The following is a 13172-nucleotide window of genomic DNA, read 5'->3' on the forward strand; positions in this document are numbered from 1 at the left end:
GGGGCCCCGTGAGGACACTGCCGTGCCGTGTCTGGCCAGTGGTCCCTTCACCAGCCTCCCTAGGGACCCCCAGAGCAGTGTCCGGGAGCAGGCAAAGCCCGCGTGTTCCCGCTGAGAAGTCACGTCCCAGCCCGGTCCAGCAGCCTGGGCGCAGGGCACCTCCCTGTACAATTCAGCCCAGGGCTCTGTTGAGTACCACGACATCACAAACACCATCACCATGTCCTTTATTGGTGTCCTTCTTTATCCAGCTTCATGGCGAATCTGTTGACCCACACGCTGCCTTTGCTGGCGCAAAGAGGTGTCCAAGTTGATTGCTGGCTCAGTTCCCAGGTGGGAAGGGGGGAGACAAATGTAGGCTCTTTCCTAAAATATGGTCGAAGAGCAGAACACCAAGTGCAGCTCGGTGCTTAATCTCAGCTCCAGGAGAAATACGATCTCTGTCCCAGTGAAGTAGATAAACTGAGCCAAGGCTGGAGGCCCAGTCCTTTGTCAGTACCATCTCCTGGAGAGAAAGTGTCTTTTGGCAGCAAATGCAATGGAAACAGATCGGACAGTGCTTGAGGACACAACCAGCCTCAGAGGGGATCTAATGGCTCTTGCAGAACCCTCCAAAAAGCTTATGGACTCAAATACCTGTACATGATCCAACATCTATGATAAGGAACTAAAAAGTTCTCTGGCACTGTTGTTCTATTTCCCACCCCAGACTCAGAGCTGGCTCTCCAAAGGCTGTCCTGTCATGGAATCCAGGAATGCAGCCTTTACTTCTCTTCTCAGCCTTTCTCTGCTCCACTCTGCCTCCTGCTACCTCCCCAAAGGCTGCTTCCAAAGCAGCCAATGCTGAAACAGAGGAGCTACAAGGAGCACTGAACATGCTGCTGCTCAGTGGGTGGAATCAGCATCCTGGAAACTCCAGTGTCCCTGCTGTGGACCCCCAGCAGCTCTGGCAGCACTGGCTCCAAAGCCTCAGCCTCTCTTAGTGGCATGCAAGACTCCCCCTGGGGAAAGGTCAAGATCTTACTTAAAATGGGGGGGCCAGTGAGCTTGGCTGGGCACCTTGCTGTCATTCTTCTGGATGGGGAGATCACTGGTTTCCATGGACCATGTTCACAGGTGACAAAGCACAGGACATGGCTGACCTAGTCAGATTATAAGCATGTCCCATATCTGGATACCCTTCACTCCCAGCTTCCAGATACAAGAAGGAGCCTTTCCCATCACATGCTCTGTCACATTGCTGGGATCATGGGCTTTTCTGAGGACTCCTCTCCCTTTTTAGAATATCAGTGTGATGCTGGAGAGCAGGGTCTCCTACCATATTCCAGCAGTGGTCCACAGGCCCTTGGTGGTATGTGTCCCACTCCAGGGTGCCCAGGAGGAGGCCAAGGTTCTTTGGGCAGGCCATTGAAACTCCTTGGAAGGAATGGTGGGGCCTACAAAAAGATGGGCAGATGGGCAGAATCAGTCCACTGAAATTCACTCATGGGCTTGGACATGGCTGCAACAGCCACATCCGGCACATCTGTTTCAGGGTTTGGGTCAGACTCATCCAGATGAAAAAAGTAAAATATGTAGACTGTTTTGCTGTTTGCAAACAGGCCCCTTTTTTTTTTTTTTTTTTCTTTTGTGAATGGATTCATTCACCGTCCTCCTGAAAGGGCAGTTTTAGCCAATGGTTGGTTCACAAGCGCTGCCTCCCAGCTTCTCTCTGTGGCTCTGCCTCTCTGATTGGGCTCCCAGTGCCACATGATGCTGTCCCTTCTCCTTGACAGGGGTCTGACACTTTTAGGCAGAATACCAAACAGCTAACGCCAAAGAGCAGCCATGTCCCTCGGATGCTGCTGCTGTAAATGTTTGGTTTTAATCACTGGGGGGGGGAGGGGAGGCTCATGCACGGCTTCTGCAGATGAGCCAGCAACCCTTCTGACACCTCTGGAGTGTCAGTGAGTAAAGCCTTACACTCCCTCATGGAGAGGGGTCAGGGTCCTGCTCTGCCAAGCAGCAACTGGGCACGAGGTTGGGTTTGCTACATGGACACAGTGAAGGAGAACAGCACGGGAGTGGAAAGGAATCCTGGGTCTTGTACAGAGAAAGCAGAACTTTCACACTTGTACCCAGTAGCCGTGAGGAGATGGTGAGATGAGCCCAACACTGCCCACCCTGCAGGGCACATGTGGTCAGCACAGGATCACTGAGGATGGAAAAGACCTCTGAGATCATTGAGCACAGTGCACCCTGGCACTATTAACCTCAGCAGTGTGGCTTGATTTTCATTGAGGTGATGAACGAGGAGCTGGGGGTGCCTGAGGAAGTGGGTCCAGCTCAGCTGGAGCTCCTAACCAGCAGCAGTCAGCAGGATGAGCTCACTAAGGACCTGCTGCTAGACCAAGCAGGGTGTGCAGAGAGACTGGCTTTCCCTGATAGCTCCTGGTGGCCATGACGGGCTGCAAAGGCAATTGACAACAAATGCTCAGCCTGGAGGAGGAGATGAGCACAATTTTGCATGTTGAGAAAAGGTTTAGCCTGGGCTTCAAAGATTAAGAAAGGCAATTAGTGCCTCCAGTCCATTCGTCTGCCTTTCTAAGAATGATGAGGGATGAGCCTAGGTCATCACCTGGGCCTGAGTCAGATATCTCAAGAGCTGGCACTGAACATCTGTGAGCTCTGGCCCCATTAATCTGAGTTACCCTGGCAGAGCCAGCATGCTGACAGAAACTGCATTCCTGGACACCGGCCTTAGTTGAGGGGACGTGAGCTAAATGGGGAGAGGCAGGGCAGAAAATGGGGATGAAATAAGCTTTGCCAATGAGACAAAGAGTTAACCTGCTGCTGGTGTCAAAATCAAACTGGGATGTGAAAGAGGAATGGAAAGGTGACTTCATCCCATCGAGTCAACTGTCAGGAGCCATCCTGAACTCATTCTCTCTCCCAAAAGAATCAGGATAATCTAAATCTGGGGTTCATGCATGGGAAAGCAATTCACCAAGTGATAGAAGGGCCTTGACATGCAGGATAGGAGACCTCTGCAGACCTGAGAGAGGTTTGCTTCAGTCAGGCTTTGTAGGGATTACAAGGAAGAGATCCAGCTGTGATCCAGCCAAGGGAGCTGCCCCTGAACCGCACATGGTGTTGGAGCAGGTGAGCTCTGGCCAGTGCTGGCTGTGGAGAGGAAAGCTGCCTTTGCTTTCCCATAATGCCGAGGGACATGTGCCTGCAGGAACATCCATTGGGTCCTGTGGAACTTCCTTCATCACATGTGCTCTGCCCTGCCTGAAGGAAGAAGTGGTTAAAGGGCTGATCCTCCAGATAACCACCTTCTGCTTAAGCATGGAGACTCAGTGTGAAGAAGGGTCACTGCAAAGCATTGGGCTCACTGCAGCTCCACAGGGCATGGGCACGGTCCCCTGCCAGCACCAGGTGAGTGGAGGAACAGCTGGGTGCCCAGGAGTGGGAGTGCACAGCCTTGTCAGTGAGTGCCCGTGGCCGTGCATGGCTTTTGACAATGTAATGACAGGAGGGACCTGAGTTAGAGGATGGCACCCACTCTCAGTGCTCCAGCACTTTTCCCGGTCCATGACCCCAGAACACACTGGGAAAGTCCGTATTTTCAGAAGCTGGCACCCACCACGGTTCTCGGGGTTCTGCTGGTTCTGCCTGTTCTGTCCCTTTCCCCCTGCAGCTCATCCCTTAATCACAAGCAGCTTGGGGAGACAATGCAGTAACCGCACCGAAGAATCAGGCTTGTTCCCCTTTGTCTTAGTCTCCTCTGAGGCTCGGCGGTTGAGGCAAGCCATCACGCCCATGGCCCGGCCATCATACGTCCGACTCACTGCCTCCCAGGGCAGCCAAGCTCCTCAGCACGAGGGCACTGTGCCACCAGCACCAGGTGACCGTGGTGCAGCGCTGTGGAAGGTTGGCGAAGCAGAGCCGGGTGGGCTGGCACACAGGGCTGCCCTCTGCTCCACAGCCCTGGCCTTCAGTGAGCACCTTGGCTCTCAGCTCTCATGCTTTCACCTCCAGACAAGCCATCATCTCAAGCAGGACCACTGAGTTCTCCCCAGAGATGGAGGCAGCCCCCCTCCTCCCTCTAGCACATGGCATGGAGGCTTTTAGGCTGGTTTTCGCTGAGTTCACACAAATCTCGCCTTCCCTTTTCCCAGCCCCCCTTCCCCATGCAACTGAACTCAGCCATTGAGCCCAGCGAATGGTTTATTTCCCAGGTTAGCACAAAGCAGGGGTCTCTGTGTGCCCCTGGAACCAGCAGAACAAAACGCACAAAGATGTTAGAGGGCCATTTGTAACCAAATCCCAACACACCAGATACTGTTGGGATTATGTCAGAAATATTTTCCCAGAATGCCTTCCCCCCATGCTCCCTCCTACAGATGTTCAGCCCCCACACCACAGATGTTGTTCCTCTTGCAAAATGAGCTTTCCCCTTTCTCTCTGAAATGCCCCTGATGTTTTGCACATTGTCTTCGCTGAAGTCTCCTTTTCACCCTGCCCTCTGCATCTCTCCTTTCCCTGATCCCTCACTGACAAATGTGTGGAAAGACCAACCTGCCTCCTCAAATGGGGATGAGAAGATGGCTGCAGGGCTCTGCAGGGATGTGGGCTATGGGGTGTCACTGTCCCTCTTGCCTTGTCCCCACCATGCTCATCTCAACTACTCTCTCCCTGTTTCAGCTTCAATCTGTGACCTCCAGGCTCTGTAGTCCTGCTTCATGGGACTTGCTGGACCTCAGTCCCCTCAGACAATAATGGAGGGATACAAGCCAGACCCTTGGAGGGTCCTGGTGCCTTCCCATGGGCTTGGTGTCATGCTGCTCTCCTGTGCTGCATGCTAAGCTGGAGGGGGGCAGGGTCTCCTTGCTGCTCCACAGCTGCCTTGGGGGAGAACATCTCCTCACTGGCCAGGTCCTTTGGCAGCAGTTTGTTTTTCAGGGATGCCAGGCACGTTTCGGGCACGTTTCAGACACGTTTCATTCACCAGCAGGAATAGCCAGACCTTCCCCTCCAGCACCAGCAGCCCACGCAGAACACGCAGGGGAATGGCCTGGCAGCCTGTCAGGGCCGTGCTCCAAGCCCTGTGACCGACAGACAGATCTCCGTCGGCAGCGGGCTCACACTGCCAGTGCCCTCGCTTTCCTGTGCCGGGCTCCTCCCCAGCCCGGCTGTCGGAGCCCCCCCGTGTGGAGCCGTCCCGTTTCTGCCTTGCCCTGGCTCCACGAGCTCCGGTGGGAGTGCTGGGATCGGCCTGGCACCAGCACAAGCTGCGGGCACTGCACACCATCGCAGAGTCTGCTGACCCCGCACACACCCAGCGGCGCTGCGGGCAGGATGCCGGACCCGGGGCTCCGTCGCGGCAGCAGGTCGGGGCGCAGGGCTCATCTCCATCCTTCTCTCCTTTGCTACTAGCGGCAGCCGAGAAAAAAACATTTGTTCCGACACACGCGGGGCTGCCAAGTCGTGTCAGGCGCTTTGATGGCCGGGGCAATAACCTCGACCGCTTCCTCTGCCAGCGGGAGAGCCGAATCCAAGAGCCGCAGAGCGCGCAATCTCCCAAGGACTTCAGGTGACACCTCCAGTCCGGGACATCGCAGCTCTTTTATGCGTTACGAGACATTTCTCTCCCCTCGGTGTTTTTCTATCTCCTCAACAGGTTATAGTTATACAAGCAAAAAATCCCAGAGCGGAATCCCGGAGAGACAGAAACCGGAGGAGCTGTCCCGACTTTTGGGGCATCTCGTGATTTACACCAGCCTGGCCCAGGCAAAGCCCTTTATTCAGCACCTGCTCTGAGTAAGAATCCGAATTTCTGCTGGTCTCCCAGAGACCTGGAGTGCAGCATGGGGTTTTTCTTCAAAGATAGAGTTTATTGCTAAAAATGTTTTGATGAGTGATAGCTCATATTTACATTGATATGTTTTTAAAGGAATATTCAAGTAAACATTTCCAATAGTTTCTGGCATAATCTCTAGCTTTTTTTTTTCTATACACAAACATTAAAAATAAATAAGCTGTACACAGAAAATTTCTTTTAACCTCTACACGACTATATGTATGCCCACACAACAAAACAATTCCACTCTTTCATAGATTTGTACTTTCCTTTAAAATTTCATTCTTAATTAATTGTTCTAAACTTAAAAAAAAAAAAACCCAAAACACTAGAGAGCTTGGCAAATTAGTTCAAACATCAGTGACAAGGTCTGAAGAAGATAAAAAAATACAGCACAGAGAAACAACCCTTCGGGGATGCTGTGGTTCTTGTCTTCTTTTTTTACACCCTTTACCCCTTTTCTCCTTTTGATAAAAACATCTTTACAAGAAATTTCTGCCCTTCCCTTCGGGAGGGAAGTGCATGGGTTCTGTGGGGATGGGTTTAAAATGTGGTCCTATGTCTTTAAAATAATAATAATAACAATAATAATTACAATAATAATAAAAAACAGCTGCGATTTCCCCCCCCTTTTCCTTTAAAATCTCTCTATTTACACGGCTGGTAGTTTTTTTGTTTTTTTTTTTTAAGTTTTTTTTTTTTCCTTTTGTTAGAAGGCTATATATGTATAAAAATAGACATCTGATTGTAGTGCTTTACTGTGCCTTTGGCCTGCCCTGCAGTTCCTCGGTTCGCTTTCCCCCCTTTTGAATAAAATAATATTAAAAGAAGTCCAAGAGAAAAAAAATTAACAACAAAAAATAATAATAAAAAACCCCAAAAAACAAAAAAGCAAAACAAAATAAAACAACAACAACAAAAAAAAACAAAAAAAAAACAAAAAACAACAAACAAACAAACAAACAAACCAGAACAAAAGCCCCCTAAAAATTAACAACAAAAACCACCAAAACAAACCAAAACTCCAAAGCGGTTCATCTTCTCCCACTTCGCTCTGGGGGGTGGGGAAAAAAAAACACCTCCCAAAAAAATTATCCCAAAAAACCCACCCCCCCCCAAAAAAAACCCACCCGAAAAACCTCGCGCCCCCCCCCCCCCCCAAGAGATCCGGAGGAGGAGGGCGGCAGTGCAAGGGGCCGGGGAGGCTTAGCAGGAGCACTTGCACTCGGAGATGAGCGGGTACTGCACGGGGATCCAGGTGCAGTACTTCTGACTGGACCAGCCCTGGCAATGCCAGCGCAGGAAGGTCTTGGTGACCGACTTGACGGGCTTGCAGAACATGCCCTCGGGCAGCGAGCAGGACTTCTCGGCCAGACAGTTGCCCTCCTTGATGTAGCGCGGCCAGAAGCGCACCCCCAGGTCCTTCCAGGCGTAGAAGACGGGGCAGTGGGTGTGCGCCCACAGCCACTGCAGCACCTTCCGCCGCGCCTTCTTGCCCAGCCGCAGGCGCGGGCCCCGGGGCGGCCCCAGCTCCAGCCGCCGCAGCTCGGCCGGCAGCGCCGCCCGCCCCCGCCCCGCCGCCGCCGCGGCGCCCGAGGCGTTGGCTGGCCCCGGCACGGCCACGGCCATAAAGCCGGGGTCGAAATGGCTGCCCAGCTTCTTCCTCAGCGTCCTCTCGTCCAGGTCCTGTTCCTTGGGGTCGTACTCGGGGTCCGGGTGCTCCACGATGTCCTTGACGGGCAGGTTGTCGCTGGGCGAGGGTCGCAGGCGCAGGAAGGGCTGCCCGCCCGCCGGCAGCCCCAGGCAGAGGCAGAGCAGCAGCGCCCGGATCGCCGTCATGCTCCGGGCGGGCCCCGGCGCTGCTCCCGGCGGCCTCGGCTCCTAGCGCTGCCCGGCGGCGCCCGCCGGCTCCCGGGGGCTCATAAATAGGCAGAGACACCAGTGTCCGGCGGGGCCCGTTACTTTAAATAGCCCGGCCAGGGTTGTGTGACAGCCGCATCTGAGACTCGCCCCGCGCCCGCGGCCGCTGGCTCCCGGGGCTCCCCGCCGAGCCGGCTCCAGCCGCGGTCGGCAGCGCCGGGGGGTCCGAGCCTCCCCCGCGGGGGAGGGCAGGGCACGGCGGCGACCGAGCCTTCCTCCTCCTCCTCTGCCGCCGGTCTCGCTCGCTCGCTCCCCCCCCAAAATTCACAGCGGACTCGTCTCCATCGCCATGGTGACAGCTGGGCCGAGCCCCACGACAGCTCGTCTAGACGATGTGACAGGGTTTGGCGTGAGACCGGAGCCCGAGAATAAAACCCTCCTTTATAGCCGGGCGCGCCGGGCGAGGGGGCGGGAGGAGGGTCACGGCGCCGGGGCGCTCGGGCGGCCCCTGCGCGGGCACGGCCGGGGCACGGGGCTCAGGCGGCGGCGGGCAGCGGCGGCAGCGCCCGCGGCCCGGCCGGATTCCTCCTCATGGCGAGCGGCGGGGGAGGCCCGCAGGCCCCCGGGGCATCCTCGGCGTGATGGGGCTGGGGACCCGGAGGGTGTCCCCCGCACCGGCGAGGCGGTGCGTCCGGATTCCCTGGCGGCTCCTCGGCGGGGACGGGCAGGGACAGGCTCGGCCGTCGCTCAGCAGCCCCGGCGACCCATGCTGCTGCCGCTGCTGCTGCCGCTGCTACGGGGGCCCGGTCGTCCCCACCGCGCTCAGCGCATCCAGCCGCGGCTCCGCTCCGTGCCCTGCGCTGCCTGCTCGGCTCGGAGCGGTGCGGTGCAGCCCGCCCCGGCTCGGCTCGGCGCGGCTCGGTGTCACAGTGTCCTGGCTGCCGCCGCCTCCCGCCCGCCGCGCTCTGCCGCGCCGCCGCTGCCGCCCAAGTTAAATACGCGCCCGGCGCGCGGCCGCCCCGCCCCCCTGTCACTTTCACCGCGCGCTGAGTGACAGCCGGGTCCTGCCGCCACCCCCCCGGAGCCGCCCGCCTCCCTCTGGAGCCGCGTCCCACCTGCGGTCCCGGAGCCGGGCTCGCCGGGAGCCGTCACCCCAGCAGCTCCGATGGCCCCGGAGCAGCGGGGCACTGCACGGACCCCCAGGTAGCGGGACCCTCACCCTGCCCCTGCCTTCCACAGCTGCTTTGCTGTCCCATGTCTGCTTTTCCACAAGTGCCCAGCCGCCATCAAACCACCTTCCAGCTTTACGCAGAGCTTTAGTAGAATAGAGTGCCATGTCCTTAGAGCCCCTCTGGGACAGCACACCAGGTTGGGACCACTCCAGCATCAGCATCTCAGCACCCTCTGCAAGGAAGCCTGCAGCATTCCGGGAGCATCACACTCACTCGGGAGAAAGCCTCCCTGTATCCCTCGGTGCAACACGGTGTGATAACCAGCCAGGTTAAAGCACTGGCTCTTCCTTCACCTCCTTCTACATCTTTTTTTTGGAGAACAGCTGGACCCACAGCCTTTGAGGCACAGAGACTGCCAGCCTGGTGTGTGTCAACAGTGCAAAACCCTAAACCCTCCTCACCTCCTTTACCTCCACATTGCTGAGCACTGAGCTCACACTTGAACCATATCCAGAAATTGGACACACAGCTGGTTCCTCCAGGCTCACAGTGTGTAAGAGCATTCCTGCCCATGCCAGTCACTCTCTCCCAAAGCCATGAGGTAACCAGTTACCCACTGGAGCCAAGGCAGGGTGCAGAGGGCCTGAGGTGGATCATGGGGCCAGTTTCTCACCACAGTGTGCTTCTGACCTAGCAAAGTGAGGGACTGTTGCAACAGGTCATCCCAGAGCATCCCTCAGGCACATGCTTGGGGTTGTACAGCACTGGCTTCACTTACTAGACTAAGTAACAGAGCATCTCCCCTGGCTTCTATCTCTTCATCATCCCAGAAATGCCAAATATTGGGTTCAGACAGGAACAATAAACAAATCCCCCTAAAATAGAGAGGCTGGACATCCAGCCCTGAGTCTGAATAGAGTCAGAGCATCTGCTGGATACTGGGGAGAGAGAGCTGCTGTACCAGCGTGGGAGCTGATCCCACTAATTTACTGTGTGCAGGAGTTTAAGTGTATCTAGCCTTTCTCCCCTCACTCTGTATTTCTGCTTTCATGATCCCAGTTTGGTTTGCTGAACTTGGAACTTCACTCATTTGGCTCACACATACTCTCCAATTAGACCTATGAAACTGTACAATTTCCCAGCTTTTTCAGCATTAGCTCTCAACAATTTGCAAAAGAGATCGGTATTGCTACCCCCCGAAGCTGAATATTACCCGTGAAATGTTCTCATCATCTATTTCCTGACCCCGATGCACATGCAGTGCTTGAAGTGAAGGCAACCTGAATGTGCAAGATGTGCTCTGCCATCGCTCTCTGCTGGGTGGGAAAATGCAGCCCTCTCAGCAGTGTCAGAACTAAAGCAAACACAGAAATGAGAAGCAGCTCAGAGCAGAGACTCCCAAGAGTCAGGAAGGGGGCAATTACTCAGCAAGATGTACTGATGTTGGCACTGCTGCCTGAGTAAATCTTGGTGGGGTGATTAACATCTGACTATAATTGTAATAATAAAATCCAACATGTATACAGCATTTTTCATCCTGAAGGATCTCAAAGCACTCAAGTAACTTAACTCCTTCAACTGTCTCCTGGACTTTATAAACAAGGTTCTTAATCATCCTGCCCAGGCAAAGATGTCTTTGCTCTGGCCACCCTCACCTTGCTTTGACAGGTCCCCCATGGGAGAGGAGAGACTCTCCAGGGTGGCCTGGAGAAGATTTCCCCTTCTGGAGGTAAAATTCCTTGAAAATCGGGCTTGGCATGTTCTAGGGGTAGCGAGGGGGAAAGCACCAGTATCTCCAAGGGGCTTGGAAGACAGCAGTGGACTAACTGCTCTGCTCTTGCGCTAGCCACTGTGAAGCACTTCACTTGGTCTTCTTCTGAGGTTCCCAAAGGGGAAAGAGGAAATGAAGACAAGCCCCTAGGGAGGAAATTTAAGGTTACATTCTGTCTGCAAGGTCCACCATGAGAGCCGAAGGCTCCTACTTCCCTTCCCTTCCCTTCCCTTCCCTTCCCTTCCCTTCCCTTCCCTTCCCATGTGGCACCTGATCTCGCAGTAGGAAGCTTTCCAACCTACTAGCTCCAGTGCTTCCTCCCTCAGATGCACACCACAAGTGGTCGCTCCCCGTCTCGTGCCACCAGCAGGGCAGAGGGTAGTGGTTCGGCCACAAGTCAGGACCCCTTATCACCTAGAGCAGCTGATAAAGCAATCCATGCCAACAGGTTGTGATAAAAGAAGAAGGGAAGGGCTCTTGCTTGCATCTCCCAGTAGTTTTATTCCACCCCCAGGAGAGGAGAGAGCAGATGACACAAAGTAGCACACTCAAAGGGAAGCAGAGGCAAAGAGCCAAGAGCAAAGGAGTGCAGTGACTTATAAAGGGGGGGCAGTCTCCAGGGGGGAGAGAGCCCAACAACCAATCAGGCTAACTTAAAGGAGGAGCATTAGGTGGGACTACATTAGCATGAGACCAATAGGGAGGTGGAGGGGATGAGAGCATAAGACAACCAATGGGGATTCCGGGATTACATAACTGATAGGGAAGGTTCTAGCAAAAGGGGTAGGCATTACAATGATGGATAGGGAGTAGAGGCAGGGTTACAGAGACTGACATGGAAGGGACTGGAAAAGGGGGTAGGTACATGAGTTGATGGATAGGAGAAGGGGAGGGTACAACATGGGTGAAACCATTTTGAAAAGGAAGTAGGGGTACATAAGAATAAACTACTACAAACATTCAGAATCAGATTCTATAACAATCTAAGAAAACATATCTTCAAAACACACAACCACAATTCCCCCTTTTTTGTTTCGTTTTTTTTTATGGAGTTTGGTGTAATGGGTAGGTTCTTTAAAATTGGGTCTCTTCCCACCACCGCTGAGGTGGGGAAGATCCTTGGCTAGTAGATGTTTTTATTAAAAATCTTTTTATGACACTAATAGCAACGGAAATTAAGAACTAGAACGATCAAACAATTGTCTTTCACAAAAGGTGACACACTTTCGGACAGACCCCATCCTTCAAAGAGATCTTGGAACCAATCTCCTGTACTTTCTTTCATCTCGTGCATAAGATCTTTCATCTTGTTGATTGAGGTGTGGACACTTTGGCTTTGGTCAGTGATATTAAAGCAGCACAGTCCCTCAAACTCTTGGCACCCATGCCTGTGTGCTAAGAGAAAAAATCTATGGCTGCTCTGTTTTGTAGTGTCGCCTGCCTGCTTCCTCCTCTGCTAACAGGTCACTGAGCGCTGTAGAACTTATGTTCGCCTGTTTTGCAACCCAGCACTTGATGTGGCCTAATTCCCCAACTGCTTTGGCTGCAGCCACTCATGGCAAAAAGGCGGAGACCACAGCCCTTGCTGGAAGAGATCAGCACTGAATTTCTGAATCACAATGTTCATCCAATTCTGTGATGCTGCGCCTACGCTTTTGGATTGCCGAATTACTTAATTTGGATTGCTAATTCAAAGTTTGTGCCTGATTGGATGAAAACAGGGACAGCTGCCCGATGGTGCATGGACCTCCTACTAGATGAGAGGGGATCCCTGCCTAGGCCCTCTGCCCACAATTCAAAAACATACCCTTTGGGAGTTTCAGGGGGATCTGATTTTCGCTTGCTGGTATGTTCAGGTGCCTGATTGACTTGCACCAGCTGGCCACCTGAAACTCCTTTTTATGTATCTTAACTGAGATGTAGGACTCCAGGTAATATGGAGGTTTAAAAATAAACTGAACGCAAAAAGAGGCAATCAGAGAAGCAAGTAACTCAAATTCTGTAGGTTCTTTGTCTAGTTCAGGCAAATTTGATGACCATTTTCTCCATAAAACTAGAGGGTTGGTAATGGGAACATAGCGACAATAAACAAGGGGAGGATCCTGATTAATGTTATTCATGAGGGCCCTGAGCTCAGATGGAAATTGATCAATAGAAAAAGGGATCCCCACCAGGCATGTTGACATGGGGTCATCTGCTGAGGCCATAGATAAACACAGGTGGTTGCGTTGCAGCGCATGAGCAAGGATTACCCAAACATTCTGTCTGGGTTGAAGGACAATCCACGCCTTGAGGAGATGGGGCATAAACAGCAACAGGGGCCATGCGAGTATTCTTTTCCACATATTGTCCGGAATGGATGTCACTTAAATATAAAGGAGAGAAAACACATTAGGAAACCTTAACACTAATTTTCGTTGGGGGTAAAGAAAGAAAATATGAAATTTATGAATTCTCATCTTCCTTTATCCTCTTATGATTTGAGGCTATAGTGATGTTGGCTGGGTTGTCGACTGGTGGCAAG

At 53.4% G+C, this 13172-nt stretch overlaps 1 protein-coding gene across 1 annotated transcript; it reads right to left on the reverse strand.

The window, feature by feature from the left end:
- Nucleotides 1–5769: 5769 nt before the first annotated feature.
- Nucleotides 5770–8561, reverse strand: LOC128796223 (noggin-2-like). The gene has a single exon (XM_053957689.1). It carries the CDS (start codon nucleotides 7682–7684, stop codon nucleotides 7052–7054), a length of 633 nt encoding a protein of 210 aa, XP_053813664.1. The 5' UTR covers nucleotides 7685–8561; the 3' UTR covers nucleotides 5770–7051.
- Nucleotides 8562–13172: the final 4611 nt, after the last annotated feature.

This window comes from Vidua chalybeata, chromosome 16, assembly GCF_026979565.1.
Source record: "Vidua chalybeata isolate OUT-0048 chromosome 16, bVidCha1 merged haplotype, whole genome shotgun sequence".
Classification (NCBI taxonomy): Eukaryota; Metazoa; Chordata; class Aves; order Passeriformes; family Viduidae; genus Vidua; species Vidua chalybeata.

Excerpts from the sequence above, each read along its gene's own strand:
- LOC128796223 (XM_053957689.1), bottom strand. The coding sequence starts at position 7,684 with ATGACGGCGATCCGGGCGCTGCTGCTCTGCCTCTGCCTGGGGCTGCCG.